Source organism: Cucumis sativus, chromosome 3, assembly GCF_000004075.3.
Source record: "Cucumis sativus cultivar 9930 chromosome 3, Cucumber_9930_V3, whole genome shotgun sequence".
NCBI lineage: Eukaryota > Viridiplantae > Streptophyta > Magnoliopsida > Cucurbitales > Cucurbitaceae > Cucumis > Cucumis sativus.
Window position 1 is genome coordinate 4,021,074 of NC_026657.2, and position 20,760 is coordinate 4,041,833.

Consider the following 20,760-nt stretch of genomic DNA (forward strand, 5'->3'; position numbering starts at 1 on the left):
TTATGATTTAACAAAATCAAAGACACTTAGCTCGGCCACTAAAGCATATCAACTTTCTTCAAAAAGTTTCATAGGTATTATTCCTCCTATTCACATTTGATGTAATATTATAAAAAAGTAAATATGAATTGACCTAGGGCCAATAAGAGTAATGCAAAAATGGAAAAGGAATCCAAAGAGAATAATATGTGATAAGTTGTTTACAATTAAGAATACTCGATTGTGTGCAAGCTTACTCCAAATACCAACAACTATAAAATAATAGCAATAAAGGAAATCACGTATTTCTTCGAAGTTGTATCGATTAAAATTTCAGTGACATGTTTGATTGAAGGTGTAGAAGTTGGGGAATTTACCTCCAACAAGTCTATCCAATCTTTGAACTAATGCATTTTTAAATCTACAATGGATGTGGCCTCGCGACCAAAAACATATCAATCCCATTACTTAAGTTTGGGTTAAATTTAAATATTCATTTTCTAAAAGATAAAATGAGTAATTGCAATGAATTGACAATAACATTTTATAGAAATGATAATGCATTTAACAAAATTTATAGCAATAGACTCTATTGTTGATAAACTCCTATTAGTTATCTCGTCTATCACTCCTACTAATATTTTAGGCTTCATTGTTATATTTGTCCCTGCCAAATAAAATTTATCATATATTTTCTGGTTTAGTCAATTTTAGTTTATATATTTTAACACAGTCAATTTTAATTCAGAAATCTCAAGGCCCTCGAAACTAGATTGTAGTGGCACTTGGTTTAATAAGGAAAAGATTTGTGCAAAGAAATACAATATGTAGATATGTTTGTATGATTTATAATAAAAGTAGTAAAATGTAATAAACTTTTTGTTTGTTTGTTGAGAAAGACCAATACAATATAGTAGTAAAAATTAAATTTAAGGTTATGACAAATATCTCTTGAATTTAGGAAGTTAAATAATACCCTTTTCATTTAAAAATAAGTTAAAAAATATATTACCATTAAATATTATGTATAAAAGAATATAAGAATATCTTTTAATTTTGAAAAGTTTCAATACATCGTACACTCTAATAAAATTTTTAAAAATTATTTTTATTTTGATGAAACCGTCATTACTTCGTTTAAAAAATATTAAACTATTGTCATTAATATAACGATTAATTTATTTGAAGTTATCGTGTGTTGAAAGAAAACTAAATTTAGAATATACACATTTTTTTTATCTCTTAATATAGATACGCTAATTTTTCTTCAATTGTTCGATTCTTATTCATCAATTTTCTTAGCACCTAAATATAAAATAAAGCTTCAAGTAGAATCTAACCCAATGTCACAAAATTTCAAAATCAAAGTCTCACTAAGATAAACAACCAAATAAAAAATGATATGATGGAGGAGTATCGTTTTGTATCAACACGAGTCTCAATGTAACACAAGAAATAAATTTATTGCTATGGTTAGCAACAAAATGTATCTATTTACAAAAATATGATCGAAAACTTAAATGGCTTGTGAGAATTGTTGGATTTTAATATATTTTTTAAATAGTTTGGTATTTTGTTATTTTTAAAAATCAACTTTATAGTAAAAGGAAAAGGAATTATCGCACGTGTCGGCTGAGTATTGAGTGGGAGCCTTACTCCCTCAGCCGCGGATTCTCCACCTTCAGCATCCAACCAAGAACATACCACTCGAAGACTGACCGTTACTTCCATTTCCAATTCGATCATCGTTCAACAAATTGAATCAGAATCCAGAATCCTATCTCCTTCGATATGTGGAGCTTCTCAACATATTCCCATGGACTATCTCTCCTCATTCTCTTCGCTACTTCAAGTAAACCATCTCTCTTTTCTCTCTATATCTTCCCCAGTTGATTCCCGATGTAAATTTGAATGATAGCCAATTCAAACTCATTCTTTTAAAGCTGGGAAATCTGTTCTCTATCGAATTAAGAAACCCAGTTTGTAATGCGGCTTTGTTACTGTAATTTCTTTCAGGTTTGCTCGGATTTGCTTTTGGTGGAGAAGGGTTTTGTTCTGCACCATCTGTTGTCGACTCGGATGCTGATTCGAAGGCTTTGTATTACAAAGTGACCAATCCTACTCTTTCACCTTCTCATCTGCAGGGTCAGTAAGTTTTTGTGATTAATTAAAATGGGATTGTGTTAGAATGGGTACTCAACTCATCTTATGTGGAGTCTGCTGTTGAAATTTCCCAGTTTATCGAATACCCTCTGCCTTATCTGATGCATATTTTCATTGAGATTGTAATCACTCTTTGAACGAGATGGAATTGAATGTAACTAAGTAAAACATTATTTTCAGCGAATTAAAATGTAGAAACTGATCTAATAGACATATAGAGTCAGATGATATGATATTAAACTTACCTTAGTTGGTGGTCCAAGAGGAGGTCTTGTGTTCAAGCTTCTTTAATGTTTTTTACTCCTCCACTAACATTGATTGTCACTTGCTAGAATCTTCTATATATTTCAAGCCCAAACGTGAAAATGAGTGTTTGATGATATGCTTTTCAGTCAATTGGTGATATAACCAATATCTTGCTGACATTTTGACGATGTCATTTAGAGTTTAAGTTCACAAAGTCTAACATTGTTATTCTTGTTAAGTGATCTTTGTTTCGAAGTATGTAAAAGGCAAACAGAGCTTCTCTTTAGGATTTGGTTCGAATAATTTACACTGTGACAATAACATGTTACTTTCTCGACTTCATTTGATTTTTCTGTCTAGACTTACCTGGCTTCACACGAAGTGTTTACAAAAGGGATCATGCCTTGATAACCCCAGAAAGTCAAGTGTTCAGTCCTCTACCAGAGTGGTAAATTTGGCTTCTTTCTCTCCTTTTGAGTTCTGTTCATTCATGTTATTATTCTTTGCAATACTTGTAACTTGATGTACTTTTCAGGACTAATACACTGGGTGCATATTTAATCACACCGGCACTTGGTTCACATTTTGTGATGTATCTTGCTCAGATGAAAGGTTTGGATAAACCTTGCCATAAAATCTCCACACATCATGCATTCAAAGACATACAGGTTTTTTTAGTAATAGTTTGTTTGCATTTTCTTTTATCTCATGAGCTGCAGAGAAATCTAAATCAGGATTGCCCCCTACTGATGTTGAGAGGTGTACTTTTCATTTTTCTTATATACTTATATATCTTGACCCATACCAGAGAATTTGGTGATTTCTGCTGAATAATTATATTACCCAATTAACATTTCAAATTTTCATCGATTTTCTTCCTACTAGGTTTTTATTTGTCATTCAAGGAGCAGTGAAACTTACCAATTCGTCTGGCATTAGTGAAAAACTCACGGTGAGACAGAGTTGTCTATTTTCTTGTTCAAACTTTCTTGTAATAAGCAATTGACATGCCAAAATTTCATCTATGCACTTTCTTCTAGCTTTTATTTGCTCCTTTTGTAAGTTAAGATTGAACAAAAGGTCTTTTAAGTCATACTTCATAGATCAGGATTACATTTGATCTTCTCAGGCTGCAAATAAGTTCATGTATGTAATGTCTGTGCTGAAATACAATACTATTCCTTCGGCATTCTTTATTGTCCTGTTTGAATGCTTGGCTGCATGAAGGGTGAGGATTTGTTGCTAGTGAAGAAGTTCACAGATAACTGCAGCCCACCGAATTCTATTGTTTGATATGCATTTTTATATATGTCTTTACTTTCATTATCTGGTCTGTTTCTTATCTTAAAAAAGGAAGAGGAAATATAAATAAATAAGTATATATATTTTTAAAAGAATCAATATGTGAAATGCAGGTCGATTCATTTGCTTATCTACCTCCAAATTTCGATCATTCCGTCATGTCCGACTCTTCCGCTACACTTGTGGTATTTGAGAGAAGGTTTGTTTCTGCATGATACTTATAACGTACATGAATGGCTTTCACATTTGTGCAAGTGCACCCTTAATTTTCACCGAAGTTCATGATAAGTATTTATCAATACTTGCATCATGTATGTATACGTACTTTCACCTGAAACCAATGTTCTAAGAGATGATTATGCAATTGTCCACTGTATCTAATGTGACATATATCATTTACATCAACATGTGGACTTGAGAAATACTTCACTAACATTGTTAATAATTGGCTTATAAACTGTTCACCTTTTGTGACTTGAGATGTTCTCATTGAATCAGGTATGCTTCTTTAGTGGATCATCACACTAAGCAGATTGTTGGTTCAACAGACAAGCAACCCCTCCTTGAAACTCCTGGTGAGGTAAGCAACAATTTATCTCCTTGCTACTGAAAAGTTAAAAGGTAATGCAGCTTTTTCTGTTTCCTTCTTTTTTGAAGAAACAACACAACTTTTCATGGATAATATGAAAACCTGAATACAAGAACTCAGCAAAAATTGATAGAAAGTATCTGAACTTAACGAATTTAATAAACTATCCTTGGAACCAATGGTAATTCTAAACACTTTGGTTAGATATGTTCTTATATTGGCTTAGATATTTAAAACTTCTTCCTTGTTTCGTGTCAAATTACAAGGTCTTTCAACTTAGGAAGCTCCTTCCCATGTCCATGCCTTATGACTTCAACGTCCACGTAAGTTATGAGTTGCAATTGGAAGATTAGTTCTTCTGCCTCGTTCACAAGCTTTCTCATAGTTCAATTTGCATATCTTGGCCCAGATCATGGATTTCGAACCTGGAGAATTTCTTAATGTGAAGGTAATATCATGAAAATTCAAATATTTCATTTATTAGCTTTGATTGGCTTGAAACTTTGTATTATGCTGTTTCATGTCATTCAACGGAAGAATTTCTTCCTTGTAAATTGAATTCCAATTAAAAGTCCTGGATGATGAGTGTTTTTGCCTTAACCAAACCGAAGTGAGCTGAGGCTGTCTCTTGATCCTTAATCCCTGTTAAAAGAATACATGGTTTTAATAGTTATTCTAGTTCAAGCCTCTTAATTATATTTTGTTAAATTGTTGGCAGGAGGTTCATTATAATCAGCATGGTTTGTTGCTCTTAGAGGGTCAGGGTATTTATCGTTTGGGCGACTACTGGTAAATACTTCATTATTCTTACGTAACATTTTGTTGAAAGCATCTCATATATACAAACTTGAAACTAGCTTGACATTATCTCGGGCAGAGCTGGAAGTTTTCTATTTCAAAACCAATTGACAAAGAGAAGAATAACTCATCTATCTTATAAGAAAGTTGAGCTCTCTTGGTTTTTCCAACGTGGGATCCTCAACACGGTTTACCATACTTGATCGGATCTAATTTTTCTTTATTGGACCAAATATCCATTTGAGTTTATAGACTCTAATAATATATTAGGTACCATGAGTTTTCATCTCAAAACTATTCGACAATAAGAAAAGACGTCTATCAATCTTATAATAAGCGTGAGATCCTTCAACATGAGATCTTCAACGTTTTAGTATTGAAATTTTAGGGAAATAAATTATAGAAAAAACTTAGATTTAAGAGTTGACCATCTTGCTAGACATTATCCCTTGATCGTAAAGTTCACCATACACCACATGAACTTTAGATATATCAAGTAGAATAAAGGAGTTGTGAGAACAATGGATTTAAAATATATGTACAGCTTGTATCTTCTAAACTGCACTCTAGGCTTCTTCTTATGAGATATGAGGAAAATAAAAAGAACCACATAATTTGTTCCAGATATCCCTTGCTTATTGTTGATTCTGTTGTTGTAGGTACCCTGTTCAATCTGGTGATGCCATTTGGATGGCTCCCTTTGTTCCACAGTGGTTAGTTAAATGCCTACATGTTTCATATTTTCTCATTTCATCCACATTACAATATGGTGCAAACTATAGGGTTGGAGTTCATATGATATTTTTCAGGTATGCTGCGCTTGGGAAAACACGAAGTCGCTATCTGTTGTACAAGGATATGAACCGAAACCCACTTGATCACAAGTAATATGTTGCAATCTATCATATTTCATATATGGTAGAATTTATTTTAGATGGTTCAAATGAAAGTAGTGCATGTCACCTTGTAGACCCCCTTGATTTGTTTTTGGAATAACATAATATGTTGCAAATTTACAATCCACTTAGTTTGCTTTTTCTCAAACTTGGTAGTAATTTATATTCATTTTGACACTTAATTTACCCCATTTAAGTTTGGTCAAATATTCATTTTGATAAAATAAGATCTAACAATAATAGTCAAAGAAAAGTGCATATAACGTTTTTTTCGCACCTTGACTAATCTCACTCATTCACTTGACCCTACGACAGTTAGACGCCAAAGAAAATTATTGAGACTGTTTTTTTTATCACTAAGCCAACCTAAGATGGTTATGGATTAAATCCACATTTTAGCCTATAAATTTGAAATTCGTGTCTATTTATTTAAAACATCATAATCCATCTATGCTAAACCGTTAGCGTATCGAGATTGTGATATATTGTTACATTTGTAAGTATTTTCATTAGTTTTATCCTTTTAAATAAGTTTTCTAAATTTTAAGAATTCTAAAGACTCCTTAGATACGAAATTAAAGAAGTTTAAAGATTTAATTAGACATAAATCTCAAAGTTTGGAAGCGGTATTCGTAACTATTAACCTTAAAAAAAGTGCAAGTTTACCCTTTTTAGTTTCATTTATTAATTTTATAATATTAAATAGGATGATAATAAAAAAAAAATAAAGAAGATTAAGAATAAAAAAAATTGACATTAGAATAAATCGGTAATTTGAGAAAACTGAAAGGGAATGAAAAACTAACAAAATGAAAGTAGGCACTATACTTGTGTTAGAAACTAATTTTAGAATAAATGTTTTTGGTCAAAGCCTATTCATAAGCAATATTAGTTAAAAGATAAAATAAAAATAGGAGAAAATCATGTCAAAAATCCAAAGAGGAAAAAGAAAGGTTATATATTACAGTTTTCAGGATATTGTGCATTAACAATCCGAAAGATGAAGGGCAGAAAAATCAATTTCCGGATACACATTTTATTATTACCTCAACAGAAAACATATGGGAGTTGCAAACGGTTCATATATTATATATATATATTATAGCTAAGAACACATTATGAAATATCCTAAGCAACAAACCCATTTTCTACAAGCAGCCCATTTAAGCCAGCCTTAGATCGCATCCTTTTGCTTCTCAGCCTTTGGGATATCGCAAAGGCCAACTCCAGCGACTGCGAAGCATTCAGTCTCGGATCGCAGTGAGTATGGTAGCGAGAATTCAGGTCGTCGAAGGTCACTTCCTTCGACCCTCCGACGCATTCTGTTACATTCTGTCCAGTCATTTCTAGATGTACTCCTCCAGGATGACTGCCTTCTTGTTCATGAACATCGAAGAAAGCTCTCAATTCGGCCTAAGTAAAACAAAATAGCAACATCAACATTAATGTATGGAGTAAAAGTGCAATGGATGCTTGTAGGTAGAAAAGTTGGTTTGTACCCTTATTGAATCAAATGAACGAGTCTTCAGACCACATGGAGCCTTTATTGTGTTGCCGTGCATTGGATCGCTCACCCATGTGACGATAAGCCCCGCTTGGCGTACTGCTCTAATGAGATGAGGTAACTTGACTCGCATATTATCTGCTCCCATTCGGGTGATGATTGTAAGACGTCCGGGTCTGTTGCGGGGATTCAAAATCTCACATAACTGAACAAGCTCCGAAGGATCCATTTTGTCACTTACCTGCATAGCATAAAAAGCCAGGGATTAATCAAGCACAGATATAATGTTGTTGCAATGTTCTCTTTTCTTTCACTACGTCTCCAAAATATACCATCAAGCAAAAGGCTATTAACGAATTTGGCCAGATATAAAAGGACCATGTGATATTCAGAGAGAAAAAGGTCTTGGTTTGAGCCTCCAAATATAAAGTTCAATACATTAAAATCTTTGATGTCTCCTGGAGCAAGTATTTTGGGTATGAGAAGTCTCCACGAGAATAGGTGGTATGGACAATGCCACAGAGATATACATAAATTAATGAAACTAGTCAAAACTTGCATAATAATTACTTATAAACGTTGAAACAAAAGAAATTTAATCAAAACTTAAAAAAGAAAATCCTCACAAGCAACGGGGACCATGCTAACTAACACATTCAAGCAAAATACCTCCAAGTACAGATGCACTCAACTTTTTTTTCTCTTTATTATTGTTTTTTCCTTTCTAATTCAAAGAAGCTGGACTTTCATTGAGAGACTAAAATAATACAAAAATGGAGCACCCACAAACAGCCCAACACGAGAAAGCCAACCTGTTACTGCATGCCAAGTGACGGCATATTATTGGCGATTGAACATTGGTTAGTGTTTTAATGAAAGTCGATGACATCAATGAATCTAAATCCCAGTATAACGGCAGTAGTTTGGTACCTTAATTCCAAGAGGATTAGACACGCCTCGCAGAAATTCAACATGTGCACCATCCAACTGTCGAGTCCTCTCACCAACCCAAAGCATGTGAGCAGAACAATCATAATAGAGGCCTGTCGTTGAGTCCTCCCTCGTCAAGGCTTGCTCATATGGTAAGTGAAGGCACTCGTGAGAAGTCCAGAAATCAATTGTGTTCATTATAGGATGGTCCGTAGTGATTCCAGCAGCTGCCATAAATCCCAGCGCTTCATCTACCCTCTGAGCAAGTTCTTTATACCTGCACGCAATAAATAATATTCACTCAAGTACTTAGACCTTCATTCAATAAGATAATCTGCATTATGGGATGGTCCATGGTCTCACATATAGACGTGCTCATGGTACATCGGTCACTAATTCTGACTAGGCTTTGTCTGACCAAAAGCCAAGTCCAAAAGATAGTAAATTATGTGAAATTCCTGAGCTTCTGAACTCAGAACCTTAAATAGTATCTCAAAACCTTGTAAGTGCTTACCACTAAACTAAAAAGCCAACAAATGGGATACCCTGAATATGATGGAGGATGTGCAGGCAACAAAAATATGCCTCTTTTAAATTATAAGTAAATTACTTAATTATTTCACAGCCAAAGAGAATGTTCACCATAGAGCAATGTGTCACGGACGGCAACAAAGGTTCTGACACAGTGTCAGTTAAATGTTATTCATTACAATGTCAGTTAAATGTTATTCATTTAGACACTTAACAATTATGAAAATATAAAAATTCAAACTAGGAAAAGCTTTTCCTCTTTTTAAGAAGATGGAAAAGTTGAGTTCATATTGAAGAGCATAAATTTTAGAACATACAACCCATAGTCTATTGTTCAAGTAAGTCTGCTATTAAAGATCACAAATTGTAAGATGTTAAAGATAATAATTCGAAATGAGTACCTGTCTCCTTGCTCACTGTGTTGAACGAAGTCAAGATTCCATTGAGAAACTCTCTGCATTGCAGCATATCCTCCAGTGGCAAACGCTCTAAGAAGGTTCAATGTGCCTACGGATTGGAGATATGCTCTAACCAATCTTTGAGGATCTGGGGTTCGAGATTTCTCATCAAAAGCATCTGCATTGATGTTATCTCCACGATAACTCGGTAGCTCTACACCATCTTTAACCTCAAACGGGTCTGACCTGGGTTTAGCAAATTGTCCTGCCATTCTTCCTACCTGTCAACGCAGTTGGTTGACCAAATTTACATCAAATAAATTCCAGACTAAAACATTTCTCATCTTTTACATTACAACGCAAAGCTTAACGCCACGGTTTCAAAAGAAAATGTTCCAAATTCTAAAAACAGAGCTGTATCCTATGTTTTCGAGGCTTTTGAATACGTGCTTGATATCAAATTTAATATAAAACATGTTGATCGTTATTAGTTTCTTAGAATCTAAACCGAGATACCAACTAGACATTCCCAGAATTCATTTAACAAATGAATCTGAAAACAATGGACTAAATTTGGATAAAAAGCAGAACAGATCTAGATGGAGCCTTTGCAATCTCTTCCGGAAGAGAGTACGAAGAGAGAGGAGACTGAAAAAGACATGATAACGACAAACGCAGGGAAGAAAAAACATGGACAGAGATAAAATAATGCAAATCCCAATAAATCATGAACAGTGTAGTGAAATATGAATTAACAAATGATGTGGGGCAGTGACTTTGGTCTGCACCCATATCCAAAAACAAACACTTTTGACCAGAAAACATAAAAAATTTCCAACTGACAGAAGAGAGAGAAGAAAAGTCCTAAAAGAATCAGAGATAATCCTATAAAATTCAAGCAACAACACTCCATCATCCAAAACTCATGGGGAAACACAACAATTGAAAAGAAACAAACCTTTATAATAGGCATTTGAGCGCCATATGTAAGAACAATACCCATCTGCAGCAAAACCCTGAACGTATCCCTAATATTGTTCCCGTTAAACTCCTTGAAGCTCTCAGCGCAATCCCCACCTTGAAGCAGAAATGCTTCGCCAACGGCAGCCTTCGCGAGGCTCTCCTCGAGCTTGCGAGCCTCGCCGGCGAAGACGATAGGAGGGAAGGACTCGAGAACGCGAAGAACGGAGTCGAGCTCGTTTGGATCAGGATATTGAGGGAGTTGAAGGGCCTTCTTGGATTTCCAAGATTCAGGCGTCCAATTGGAGGATCCAGAAATGAAATGGGTGGAAGAAGAAGAAGAAACGGCGGAGGGAATGGTCCGGCAGAAATTGGCGGCATTAGGGGTGAAGAAATGGGGTTTGAAGAGGAAACATTTGGCGATGGAAGTTGTAGGAGCGGCGGAAGAAGAAGGAGGAAGGAGATTGGCAATGATCATGACGGTGATTCGCCGGGAAATTGTGAAGTGGGTTTCTTTAGTGGCTGGATAATGAGCTTACTACTACCCTATGAACGCAAATATGTTTGGTTCAAATACCCTCATTTCCCATTAAATAAAAATATATACATTTTTTTCTACAAAAAATAAAAATTTGCTATACTTTTTCATTATTTTAAACGATTTATCATTTTTAAAATTTTATTTTGTTAAAATATACATCTCAAACTTGGTCAAAAATTGAAATTCACTTAAGAAATTGACCTTGTGTTAAAGTATAGTCACTTAGTGTAAGAAGGATATGATACACAAACAAATATTGGTTTCTTCCACTCCCTTCTTGCTCCATATTTTTGTTTAAACACAAATACAACTTTTGTTATCCTTCCATTTTATTCTTTGTTTATCGGCTTCTTTCGTTGTTTTATACATTTATATACTTTTAAAGAGTTAATTTTAGTGAAGGTTATTTTCAAATTCAATTTGTATACATATTTCTATAAAGTTTTATTTTTCATTTTTTTCTAGATATTTTGTTAAAAGGAATACTCAATGGTCAAAAGGTGGATATGTATGAGAAACGTGTTATTTCCAATAAAAAATATTTGATTGCCATTAAAGTTACAATTCTGCTCAATTTTCAATTCTGTGTTTTATTGAAAAAAAATGGTGTATTTTGTTTCATAAATTTTGTTTCCTCAATTCTTAAAATTGTATGTTTTTGTACCAACTTCAACAAAAAGCTTGTTTTGATCCCTATATGTATATATTAAAATGATATATTTTATCGTATTAATTAGGATTTTGTCGGTTCTTTAATGAAATGATGATGTGATTGAGTTTTGAATTCATCATATTAATTAGATTTATAAATAACAAAGAAATCTCATTAACTTGAATCAAATAAATCTGTAGGCCGGAAAGCTACGTGTATGGACTCAAAGAAACCACTTATTTGCATGTAATGGTAGGTTTTCTCTCCATTTGTCACTTACTTTCCATTTCTTTTCACTTTGCGTGTAGACGTTGATAACAAAATATTAAAGAAATCCTCTACAAGACTTTCTTCTTCTTCTTTTACTGTATTTTGTTCTTTGAGCTTCTTTAGAAGATGGTGAGATGAAGAGAGGAAGAGGTAGAAGATGAACACACCATGTTTTAAAGTGGTTCGACAGGTACCTATATCCATTGTGCTCGAGAGCAAGTTATTATTTTAGTTCAATGATGAATTTCAAAATGATACATGTATTTATAGTATTCCCTAAGACTTTAGTTAAAACTCTAGTTAAAACTAACAAATTTAGCTACATTTCTTTTACAATAAGTGATAAACGGTTTTAGTAAAGTGTCTTCCACAAAACCAAAATTAAAATTTAATTATGTTTTTTCTTTCTCTTCAAAACTCAAATATTTTGCTTCCCCTCCTTGGCAACCTTACTCATTAATTTTAAAAAATTAGAATCTTGAAACAAATCAGAAGAACACTGAGTAAAATAATAATAATAATAATAAAAATAGGCATATTGAATTAAACTAGAAAAACAAAATAATTACAACGCATTATAAAATAAACTCTACAATATTGTAAGTAAATATTTCTAATATGACTCACAAAGCCCCCCAAAAAGAAGAAAGAATTGGGCGGAAGAGAAAAAAAAATACTTCAATTAATCACAAAATATTTCAAACTTGAGGTACTAAAAAATTTATATGTGGATGAAATTGCATTTAGCATATGAGTTGAGAAAAAGAAATAGAATGTCAATATGCCAAAATAGTGACTATCAAAATCTCAAACGTAAAGTAATTTAATTCATTTGATTAGCCCTTAACTATTTCTATCACAATACATAATAGATAATTAACCTATCGTAAAGTATTGTTACGACAAGAGTGTTCCAAATTTAAAAATATAAAGATTAAATTGAGATTAAAATTGTTTTTTTTTTAACAAATACTAATCATTCAAATAAATCTCTATACTTTGGAGAAGGTGGGAACTTGGTCCTTTATAATTTAGTAAAATAAACTAAAGTATTTAAATACTATAGCAAATCTATCAAAATTGATAAACTTTTATCATTGTTAGACAATATCACTTATAGAAATATATTAGTGCCCATCCATATCTATTATAGATAGAATCTAAAATTTTATTAGATGTTAGTAAATATTTTGTTAAATTTACTATATTTGCTAATAATTGAATAAGTTGTTTAATAATGAAGGAGAGAAACATGTAGTATATTAGTATTAATAAAGAGGGTGAAGGGTTTTAGGCGACGACTAGCATTGAAGGAGAACATGCAAAGGAGAGTTCTTCGAAATAGATTTTATTAGTAGTCTGTCATTTAGGATACAACGTGTCTTATTATTTGTGATAGAAAAGAAAGGTGATGTTTTTGGTATTAAATTAGTTTAATTGCTTTATTTTGTTTGACATGTGATGAGGGAAGAAGTTTGTTTTAGGAGAAGTTATTGAAGAGTCATCAAGCAATTTACAACAAAACACACACAAGTGTCATCCATGCGAGTAAGAGAATTCACTTATGAGTGACAAATTCTTTAATTACTTGGGGTGAACAATATCACACTCTCACTCTACTATTTTCCCACATACAATACAAGTTGTAGCACTTACACTTGTTTAGTAAAGGAAAAGGCAATAGTAAAGTAGTTTGTTTATGTTGATGATTCTATACGTTTTTCTAGATTGCATATTGCAATGAAGCTTATTGAAAAAGGTAGGATGAACTTCTCACTTATAGATACTTTGTAAGAAGTATTAGGGAGGGATATGTGTCACATGGTAGCTTCAAAATCACAAAGGAAAGACCCATACAAATAGTAGCTCGAATCTTTTGAGAAAAGAGGTAAGAGTTGAGAATTGATAGAAAAAATTGTTATGGTTAAAGAAAAATGGCATAATACAGAATGATAATAGTTCTCTCATAGGCTTTGTTAAAGCTAACAAACTTGTGTTTTTTCTTTAATCATAAGGGATTGTTATATATATATATATTTATTTATTTTATAGGATGAACTAATCACCTTTTAGGTGAGGATAAGTATGGAACAAACTCAAACTAATAAATGCTCCTTTAATCAATATATTTTAGAGGTACTCTTATTATTTAATATTGATGTTTCTAAGTTTGGGAAAGAAAAAAAAATGGGGGCAGTAGCAAAATGAGGAGGTTAAGTATATGTGAATGAAAAAACTGCTTTCATTGAGAGTCGAACTCAAGACCTCCCGCTTACTAAACGGGTGCTCTAACCAACTGAGCTATGAAAGCTTTTTGTTGGAATAATTAAAAATATCATTTAGTTTTAAAATATTTTAAAATATTTTCCCCTCAGAATTCGTTTATCAGAAATCAGATTTTCAATAATTCTGATGCTCTGAATAGAAAACAATAAACCTAAATTCTCTATTTAAAACATCATTTTCCAACTTTTACTATGGTTCAGCAATGTTATAACTATTTGTTATGACATAACCTTTTCTGAATAATTTGATCTTCATCCTATTAAAAAGATTCGGTAAATAGGAATAATATTCGCTTAAAAAAAACTAAACATAAGTTCTTGCTTGGCAAAAAGACCTGCTAAAAAAAGCACCCAAACCAAAACGAACATTTGGATAAAAAGAATAGGTAAATCACTCTCAATGTTGATACATGAAAGAAAGAAGAACTCCTTTCTTTTTTTAAAAAATAATAATCGTGGGCAGAAGAGAACTTCAAACTAATATACGTACCTTGATAATTCTAGAATGAAGTCCAAATTAAATTAAATTTTTTAATTTCAAACAGGATGTTCATTAGAAGAAAACAAGTAAAAATTCAAGAACAACCACCACAACCTTATTTGAATTGAATATCACTTGATACAAACCTAGATGATCTCAACCAAATCTTCATCAAACCTCATAATTGCTCCAGTTTCATTCAATACAAGGTCAATAAAAGCAAGAATAAAGTACAAAAAGACAGACAAGGGTATTCATTTCTTGAACTTTTCATTTAGAGCTGAAATCCAAGACCTGGAAAACATCCCATTCTAATGGAAGTTTGAGAAAAAGACATTTATGGACCTTTGTTTCTGAGAAACAGATAATATGGACAAGGACAACTAAAGAAACTATGGACCTATTTATTTGTCTGTCTAGAATCCAAAAATGGTACAAGAGGTCCTTCAAACAAGTTGAAAGTTAGGCCATGAAAATAGAGACTCGCAAAATTCACTCTGCTTTCGTATCGTCAGGTTCCACATTGTATTCTTCATCATCGTCGTCGTCTTCATCTTCATCTTCATCTTCATCGTCATCACCCATCAAGTTAAGTCGACTTAATTTTTCAAGTCCATTCTTGTCATCATCTTCGCCAAGGAATTCCAGGCCAAATTGTCTGTCACGGTGCTTCACTAAAATCCAACGCAACAACCGATCCTCCTTGTTTAAGTAAAACAACTCCTTGTTCATGTTGGGAGTAGCCATCATCGTCATCTGCATAAGTTGGCCCTTTACCATAAAAGAAAGAGTAATAATATCATTAATTGATTTAGATACACATACAAACAAATAGATCAATCTTTTGTAGGAACCACAACAAAGTCAGGAAACTTCACAATACATCTGATGAACAAGTTTTAGATAAGAACAATGCAGGGGCGTTTGGAGCAAGAAGTTAGCCATTATAGTCCTAAGTTATTATAGTTGGATTATAATTTATAATAATTTGTGTTTGAAGTGTAGATTATTTAAGTTTAGGTTACAATATTATGTGTTTGAAGTGTAAACTATTTTAGTTTGAGAAGAAAATAGTAAACATTGTAACAAAAATTAAAAAATGATAAATGCAAAATAGTAAACTATAACAAATAATAAATATTGTAGCAAATGAGGATTTTGAAATAGTGTTGACTGCGACTGGAAGTACAAAATAGTACTTATTGTAGTAGTGGTAGTTATTATAGTCTTAGGATAGTCTTGTTTCAAATGCCCCTTAAGATATTGTGTACATGATGATGCACATCAGGGTTTGAATAGAGACTTCCACTTTTGATAGTTCCAACTGTGTATAAATGAAAGGTCTAGTAGCCCAAGCGATATTCAGCCAGGCTCTTTAGTAAAAATATACAAGGATCATGATTATGCCTCCGAATAAAGTGGCTAGGTGATCGGGGTTTCAAGATCAGAAGCTTCATTAGAAGTGGCACTTCCAACGTGAGAGAGCCTCCAAGGCATAAAATCAGTGACAAGATTGGGCATGTATTAGGTACTAGATATGTAGTTTGTGTTGGTTAAGTGGTATGAGAGTAATTAGATAGATAGGAAGTTACTGGTAGCTATTGTACAAGGGTGGTTACTACTTGTTATAAATAGAGGGAAGGTAAGTGAGTGAGGAGGAGGTTATTCTGTGGAGTGATCTAGGGTGGGTGAGAGTAATCAAGAGGGAGGGTTCCAAGTGCCTTATAACTGTGTTTATCTTGTACTTCCTTATAATTGCATTATAATAAATTCAGATCTTGTTCTTGTTAGGAAGTATATGGCGTGCTCAACTGGTTGGTTAAATTAAGCAAAAGAAGTTACGAATGGTGGTACACGGCCTTGGATCTTTAAATTCAGTTGTGAGAAAATTTTAGTACTTCTCAAAGATAACTGTTGGTAGCAACAGTAATACTTTGTATCAAGATGATATCTGCGTTACAAATTACAAAATGGGTAGTTCCAGGTCTTGTGTCTGGTTCAGCCATGTAATAATAATTAAAACTACTAACTGAACGTTCACTTTAGCAGGAATTTAATGGATAAGGAAATGAATGAGCAACTTTTGATGATGGGCAGACGAATTATGATTGCCGGTCAAAATTCCCTGTCCTGGCTTATGTGAACCTCTGGTTGTTCTTTATGACGTTTTAAAATCACCTAAGTTCCATCTAAATCCTAAGCCCCCCAAAATAGGACTTTACCAAAGACAATCAAATTTTTTTAATGTACAAGTACCCTTATATATCAAGGCTATAGATAATTGGCGTTCCCTTCAATTATAGACAGTTTGTTCAAATCCAATCCAGTTCCAAACAGAACCCACCAAACTTTAAAACCTGAACCCCATACCAATTAAGAGGTTTGAACCAGGGACATGTTGGATTGGCTAAATTTGAGCTAAACAAATGAACCAACAAACTAGAAACCCTCTTGCTGAACATGGGTAGCCTTGTGACTCAATAACTAAATGAAGAAATGTGTGCTAGAATAACTAATAAAAAAAATTCAATTGTTCAAGAGGACCTATTAGGGTCACTGATTCAATGAAAAGCATCAGATAGAGTTGACATACAGAAACCTCAAACTGTAGAGACACATCTATTTCTTCGCAAGAAAGAAAATCACAAATTCACATAACATTACTTCTAGGATGTCAAGGACAATACCAACTGGGGATAAAATAAAACACAAAAAAATATAATGCTGACAGAGAAAGTCATTCGTGGCAGATGCAGTACTCCTTTTATTTCAAAGTAGGCAAAGGTCATTCAGTGTCTCCATAAAGGAATGAAATAGTCATTCACCCTCCTTGCTTTACTTGGTGATTTTACTCTCTAGGTGGAAATGACTAATAGGCAGATTTGGAGTCCTAGTCTTTCATTTGAGTTCTCTTGTCAGTCGTTTTTTAGTGTCTAGTGAGGATCTGGATCATCTTATTCAGTCTTGTCAGTTAGCTAAATTGTTGTGAAGTGGTTTTTTTAGGCTCTCTCTTAGTTTGGCATAGTCCAGGAGATTAAGAGATTTTCTTGAGTTGTGTGTGTTCCACTCACCTTTTCGATGTAGGGTAGCAAGCTTTGTTGTGCTTGTTTTTGTGCTATTTTGGGGGGTTCGGAGTGAAAGAAACAATAGAATTCTTAGAGCGATTGAAAATTTTGTAAGGGAGTTTGGTTTGCTAATAAATTTCATAGTTATCTTTGGGTATTTGTTTGTAAAGGCTTCTGTAATTTTCCTTTAGGCCTTAGGCATATTTTGATTGACTAAAGCTCTTTTCTAGATTAATTGAGCTCCCCTTCAGCTGCTCCTTGTGAATTCCCCTTGTATTCTTTCATTTATTCTCAATGAAACCTGGTTTTTCCCCCTCCCACAAAAAGAAAAGAGACATTAATTCCAACGTCAAAGCCTAACTTATTAAAAATTGGCAAGTAATATGGCAAAATGCATCCACAATTTAATCATTTGTAGTTCTTTTGTATAAAGGTTTACTGAGATCTTCGATGCAACCAAAATCAAAAGAAACTATTATTCCTTCCATCTTAATCAAACCCATTAAGTCAACTAAAGTCACTTTTATCACCTTTGAAACAATACAATTAAAAACGTATATGTTGCTTAAATGCATTTATGCTTAATTGACACAATATGAATGAGATTTAAAGATACAATCAAGCTACAAGAACAACAAAAAGGAAGATGATAAAATTCAACAGTAAAATAACAGATTTTCTTTTTATTGATAAGAACACCTTTCATTGAGAAAAAATGAAAGAACAGATTTCAAAGTCACCTGATAATATCTTCCATCAAGCTTCTTAATACCATAACCCAATTGGACAACACCAAATGACTTAATGTCACAGACAACCCCATTTCTCCTGAACACATGCTTGCCCACTCTAGCAACCAAGTCCAACAAAGCCTCCTTCTTTACATGGGGTTTCATCAAAAACATAACATCGTAAAGAGGCATCTTAATCTTCTGTTCTTTAGAACTAAAATTCCTATTTCGAACTTCTGAGAGAAATGGTAGCCTGCGCCGTTTCCTTCACTTAACTCCTGGATTTGAAACCATTTCAAGCGTTTAGATAGAAAAATAAATAAAATAGAACAACGAAATCGAAATCAGTTGTGATTTATATTCTTCTTCTCTACCTTAAAAAGGTTTGGTGTCGGATAATCCGCTAAGATTCAAAACTTCCAAAAAATAAAAAACGTTTCTAACTTTACCCTACAGGAGATCATATTTTAAAAAATTGAATTCAAGCTGTCCCTATGCCAGTTCATATGCAATACGCACAGATAGTGTCTTTCTATGTTCAAGCAAGCTCCAAAGTTTCTTATTTCCTTTGCTATTTAATTTAAAACGGATAGCAACAATTTAAATCTTTTCAATTTAGATTCTCGATTCCAGCCCATTTTTATTTTCATTTTCGAAGGTGAACAGAATAACTGAACATAAGTAAACAAACAAAATATAAAGGAAAAATAAGTAAATAAACAACAAATAAAAACCTTGGGATCTAAAAAATGAGCAGCAGTAGGCGTGAGGGGCGGTACGATCTCACCAACAGCGGGGCTGAACCAGTGTTTCTATTTCTGAGATGAACAACAGAGATAAGTAGCTCTGGTTGCTTGGGGAAGGGAGAGAGTGTGAGAGGGAGGGAGAGGCGGCGAGTTCGTCCAAAAGATGAGAATCTGGCAGATAAGAGTGCAGCGTACGGCGGCCGCCGCTGATACTGTGGCAGGCACGAGCGGCGTGCGTCGGAGCGGGATGCAGTGGCTGTTAATGAGAGGGTGTGTGGGTGAACGTCAAATAGGGTTTATGAAAAATAGTTTTCTCATTTCAATCCCCCCAACAACTTGTATGGTAAAATGCATGTAAAAGTAAAATTACACACGATTTGACAAAACTAACCTCTTATATATATATACATTTCAAAGGTAGCTTAGTAATTTTGTTTTTTCTTCGATTCAATCTGAAATTAATTAAGAGATTCTTCCTAAAATTTAAAAACTCTCAACAAAATTTCTTTGTCTCTCGATCGAGTGTCATAGTGTGTTTTTTATTAAAAATTTGAAGTTTACCAAATACTTATTGGATCAAAGTTGTTTTGAGATAGCCTCAAGCTAATTGGGAACATAAAGCATTATGTAATATGATCTCTTTTCTACTCAATGTATCAACAATTTTGTTCTCTTTCCTGACTTGATGCTTGATAAGGTAGGATATCGAGCATGCATGTTGATACTTTTATGTGCTTGTAAATACTTGATGAAAAAGTGGTTTGTGAGGAGAATGAAATCCTTGATAAAACATAATGCTCCAATTGCTTTAGAACCCTAAGAATAAAACTTTGTTCATATGTACTTTATGTTGTCTAGAAGAGCTTAGTTTCTCACTAAAGAACTCCACTAGATGTTCTCGAGATAAAATTGTTGAGCTCCACAAGCATCTATTGACCCAATTCAATTCAGCTTCAATAAGTATCTATGCTACTTCAAAGGGATTGTTGAATACGGGTAGTTTTAGGACTGGTTGACGGTTAAGCTTTATCTTAATCCTTTCAAAGCCTTTATGTTGATTCTTTCTCATTAAAACTCTTTCTTTAGGCAGTCACTTATTGGGTTGTTATAAAGCTGAAATTTCTAATAAATGTTGGGTAGAGTGATGTCAATCCCATAATTAAAGTGTTTTCTCTATGGAATAATTTTTGTGCTTACCATTTTCTTCTTATTTCTAGTTGCACAACCAGGATCAGTACCTATGAGGGTTTTTTTTACGAACATTAAACAAGGTAATTTTTTATAGAAGTTTTATCTCTCAAATTTTATGCTTTTCTTTGTATTCTTATGTTAGAATGCATATCTAGAACTTTCAATCTAGTTTGATCAATAAAATTATGGAGAGTTCAAAATCTTGAAGTTAGAAACAAGTTCTCCTTTCTTCTCGATCTTTTATCAATCTTTTCCAAGCAAAAAATTGTTTAGCTTTCTTGGGGTTGTTTAGCTATTTATTTAATCGATATTCTTATTAGTGTTGTGGGAGTTCACTTGATTGAGGTAGTTCTGCTTATAAAAGACAATACAATCTGACTATCCAATTAAATCTATATTTTAAGAACTGGGTTGGAAATACCAGGTTGTCAATTCAACCAACTCGAAATATATAAAATGGATTATCAATTGAACCGGTTTAACCTCTGGATGAACTTTTGCA

At 33.3% G+C, this 20,760-nt stretch overlaps 3 protein-coding genes and 1 non-coding gene across 4 annotated transcripts; 1 reads left to right on the forward strand and 3 right to left on the reverse strand.

Moving 5' to 3' along the window:
* The first annotated feature begins 1,590 nt into the window (after positions 1–1,590).
* Positions 1,591–6,182, forward strand: LOC101218090 ((S)-ureidoglycine aminohydrolase). The gene is made up of 13 exons (XM_004149291.3): positions 1,591–1,831; positions 1,996–2,124; positions 2,749–2,836; positions 2,924–3,000; positions 3,108–3,147; positions 3,274–3,340; positions 3,804–3,889; positions 4,189–4,270; positions 4,546–4,602; positions 4,689–4,727; positions 4,998–5,068; positions 5,737–5,790; positions 5,887–6,182. Exons 1-13 carry the CDS (start codon positions 1,771–1,773, stop codon positions 5,963–5,965), a joined length of 930 nt encoding a protein of 309 aa, XP_004149339.1. The 5' UTR covers positions 1,591–1,770; the 3' UTR covers positions 5,966–6,182.
* A 717-nt stretch (positions 6,183–6,899) lies between these two features.
* Positions 6,900–10,864, reverse strand: LOC101218330 (phospho-2-dehydro-3-deoxyheptonate aldolase 2, chloroplastic). The gene is made up of 5 exons (XM_004149292.3): positions 10,295–10,864; positions 9,340–9,617; positions 8,408–8,684; positions 7,473–7,718; positions 6,900–7,386 (listed from the first exon to the last, which is right to left on the reverse strand). Exons 1-5 carry the CDS (start codon positions 10,772–10,774, stop codon positions 7,102–7,104), a joined length of 1,566 nt encoding a protein of 521 aa, XP_004149340.1. The 5' UTR covers positions 10,775–10,864; the 3' UTR covers positions 6,900–7,101.
* Positions 10,865–13,996: 3,132 nt separating this feature from the next.
* TRNAT-AGU lies at positions 13,997–14,070 on the reverse strand. Its single transcript has one exon. It is a non-coding gene; the product is annotated as a tRNA-Thr (tRNA).
* A 548-nt stretch (positions 14,071–14,618) lies between these two features.
* On the reverse strand, positions 14,619–19,386 carry LOC101218568 (hypothetical protein). Its single transcript, XM_011652215.2, has 3 exons — positions 19,056–19,386; positions 18,331–18,599; positions 14,619–15,296 (listed from the first exon to the last, which is right to left on the reverse strand). The coding sequence occupies exons 2-3, from the start codon at positions 18,511–18,513 to the stop codon at positions 15,018–15,020; spliced, it is 462 nt and encodes a 153-aa protein (XP_011650517.1). The 5' UTR covers positions 18,514–18,599; positions 19,056–19,386; the 3' UTR covers positions 14,619–15,017.
* Between the last annotated feature and the right edge of the window lie 1,374 nt (positions 19,387–20,760).

Bases quoted from the DNA above. Each gene is read 5' to 3' on its own strand.
- LOC101218090 (XM_004149291.3), top strand. From the start codon at position 1,771: ATGTGGAGCTTCTCAACATATTCCCATGGACTATCTCTCCTCATTCTC. The intron at 1,832-1,995 runs GTAAACCATCTC...AATTTCTTTCAG, and splicing joins CATTCTCTTCGCTACTTCAA to GTTTGCTCGGATTTGCTTTT. The intron at 4,271-4,545 runs GTAAGCAACAAT...TCAAATTACAAG, and splicing joins TCCTTGAAACTCCTGGTGAG to GTCTTTCAACTTAGGAAGCT.
- LOC101218330 (XM_004149292.3), bottom strand. From the start codon at position 10,774: ATGATCATTGCCAATCTCCTTCCTCCTTCTTCTTCCGCCGCTCCTACA. The intron at 9,618-10,294 runs GTTTGTTTCTTT...CTGCGTTGACAG, and splicing joins CTCAAATGCCTATTATAAAG to GTAGGAAGAATGGCAGGACA. The intron at 8,685-9,339 runs GTACTCATTTCG...TATTGCGTGCAG, and splicing joins CACAGTGAGCAAGGAGACAG to GTATAAAGAACTTGCTCAGA.
- LOC101218568 (XM_011652215.2), bottom strand. From the start codon at position 18,513: ATGCCTCTTTACGATGTTATGTTTTTGATGAAACCCCATGTAAAGAAG. The intron at 15,297-18,330 runs GTGACTTTGAAA...TTTATGGTAAAG, and splicing joins TTGATGGAAGATATTATCAG to GGCCAACTTATGCAGATGAC.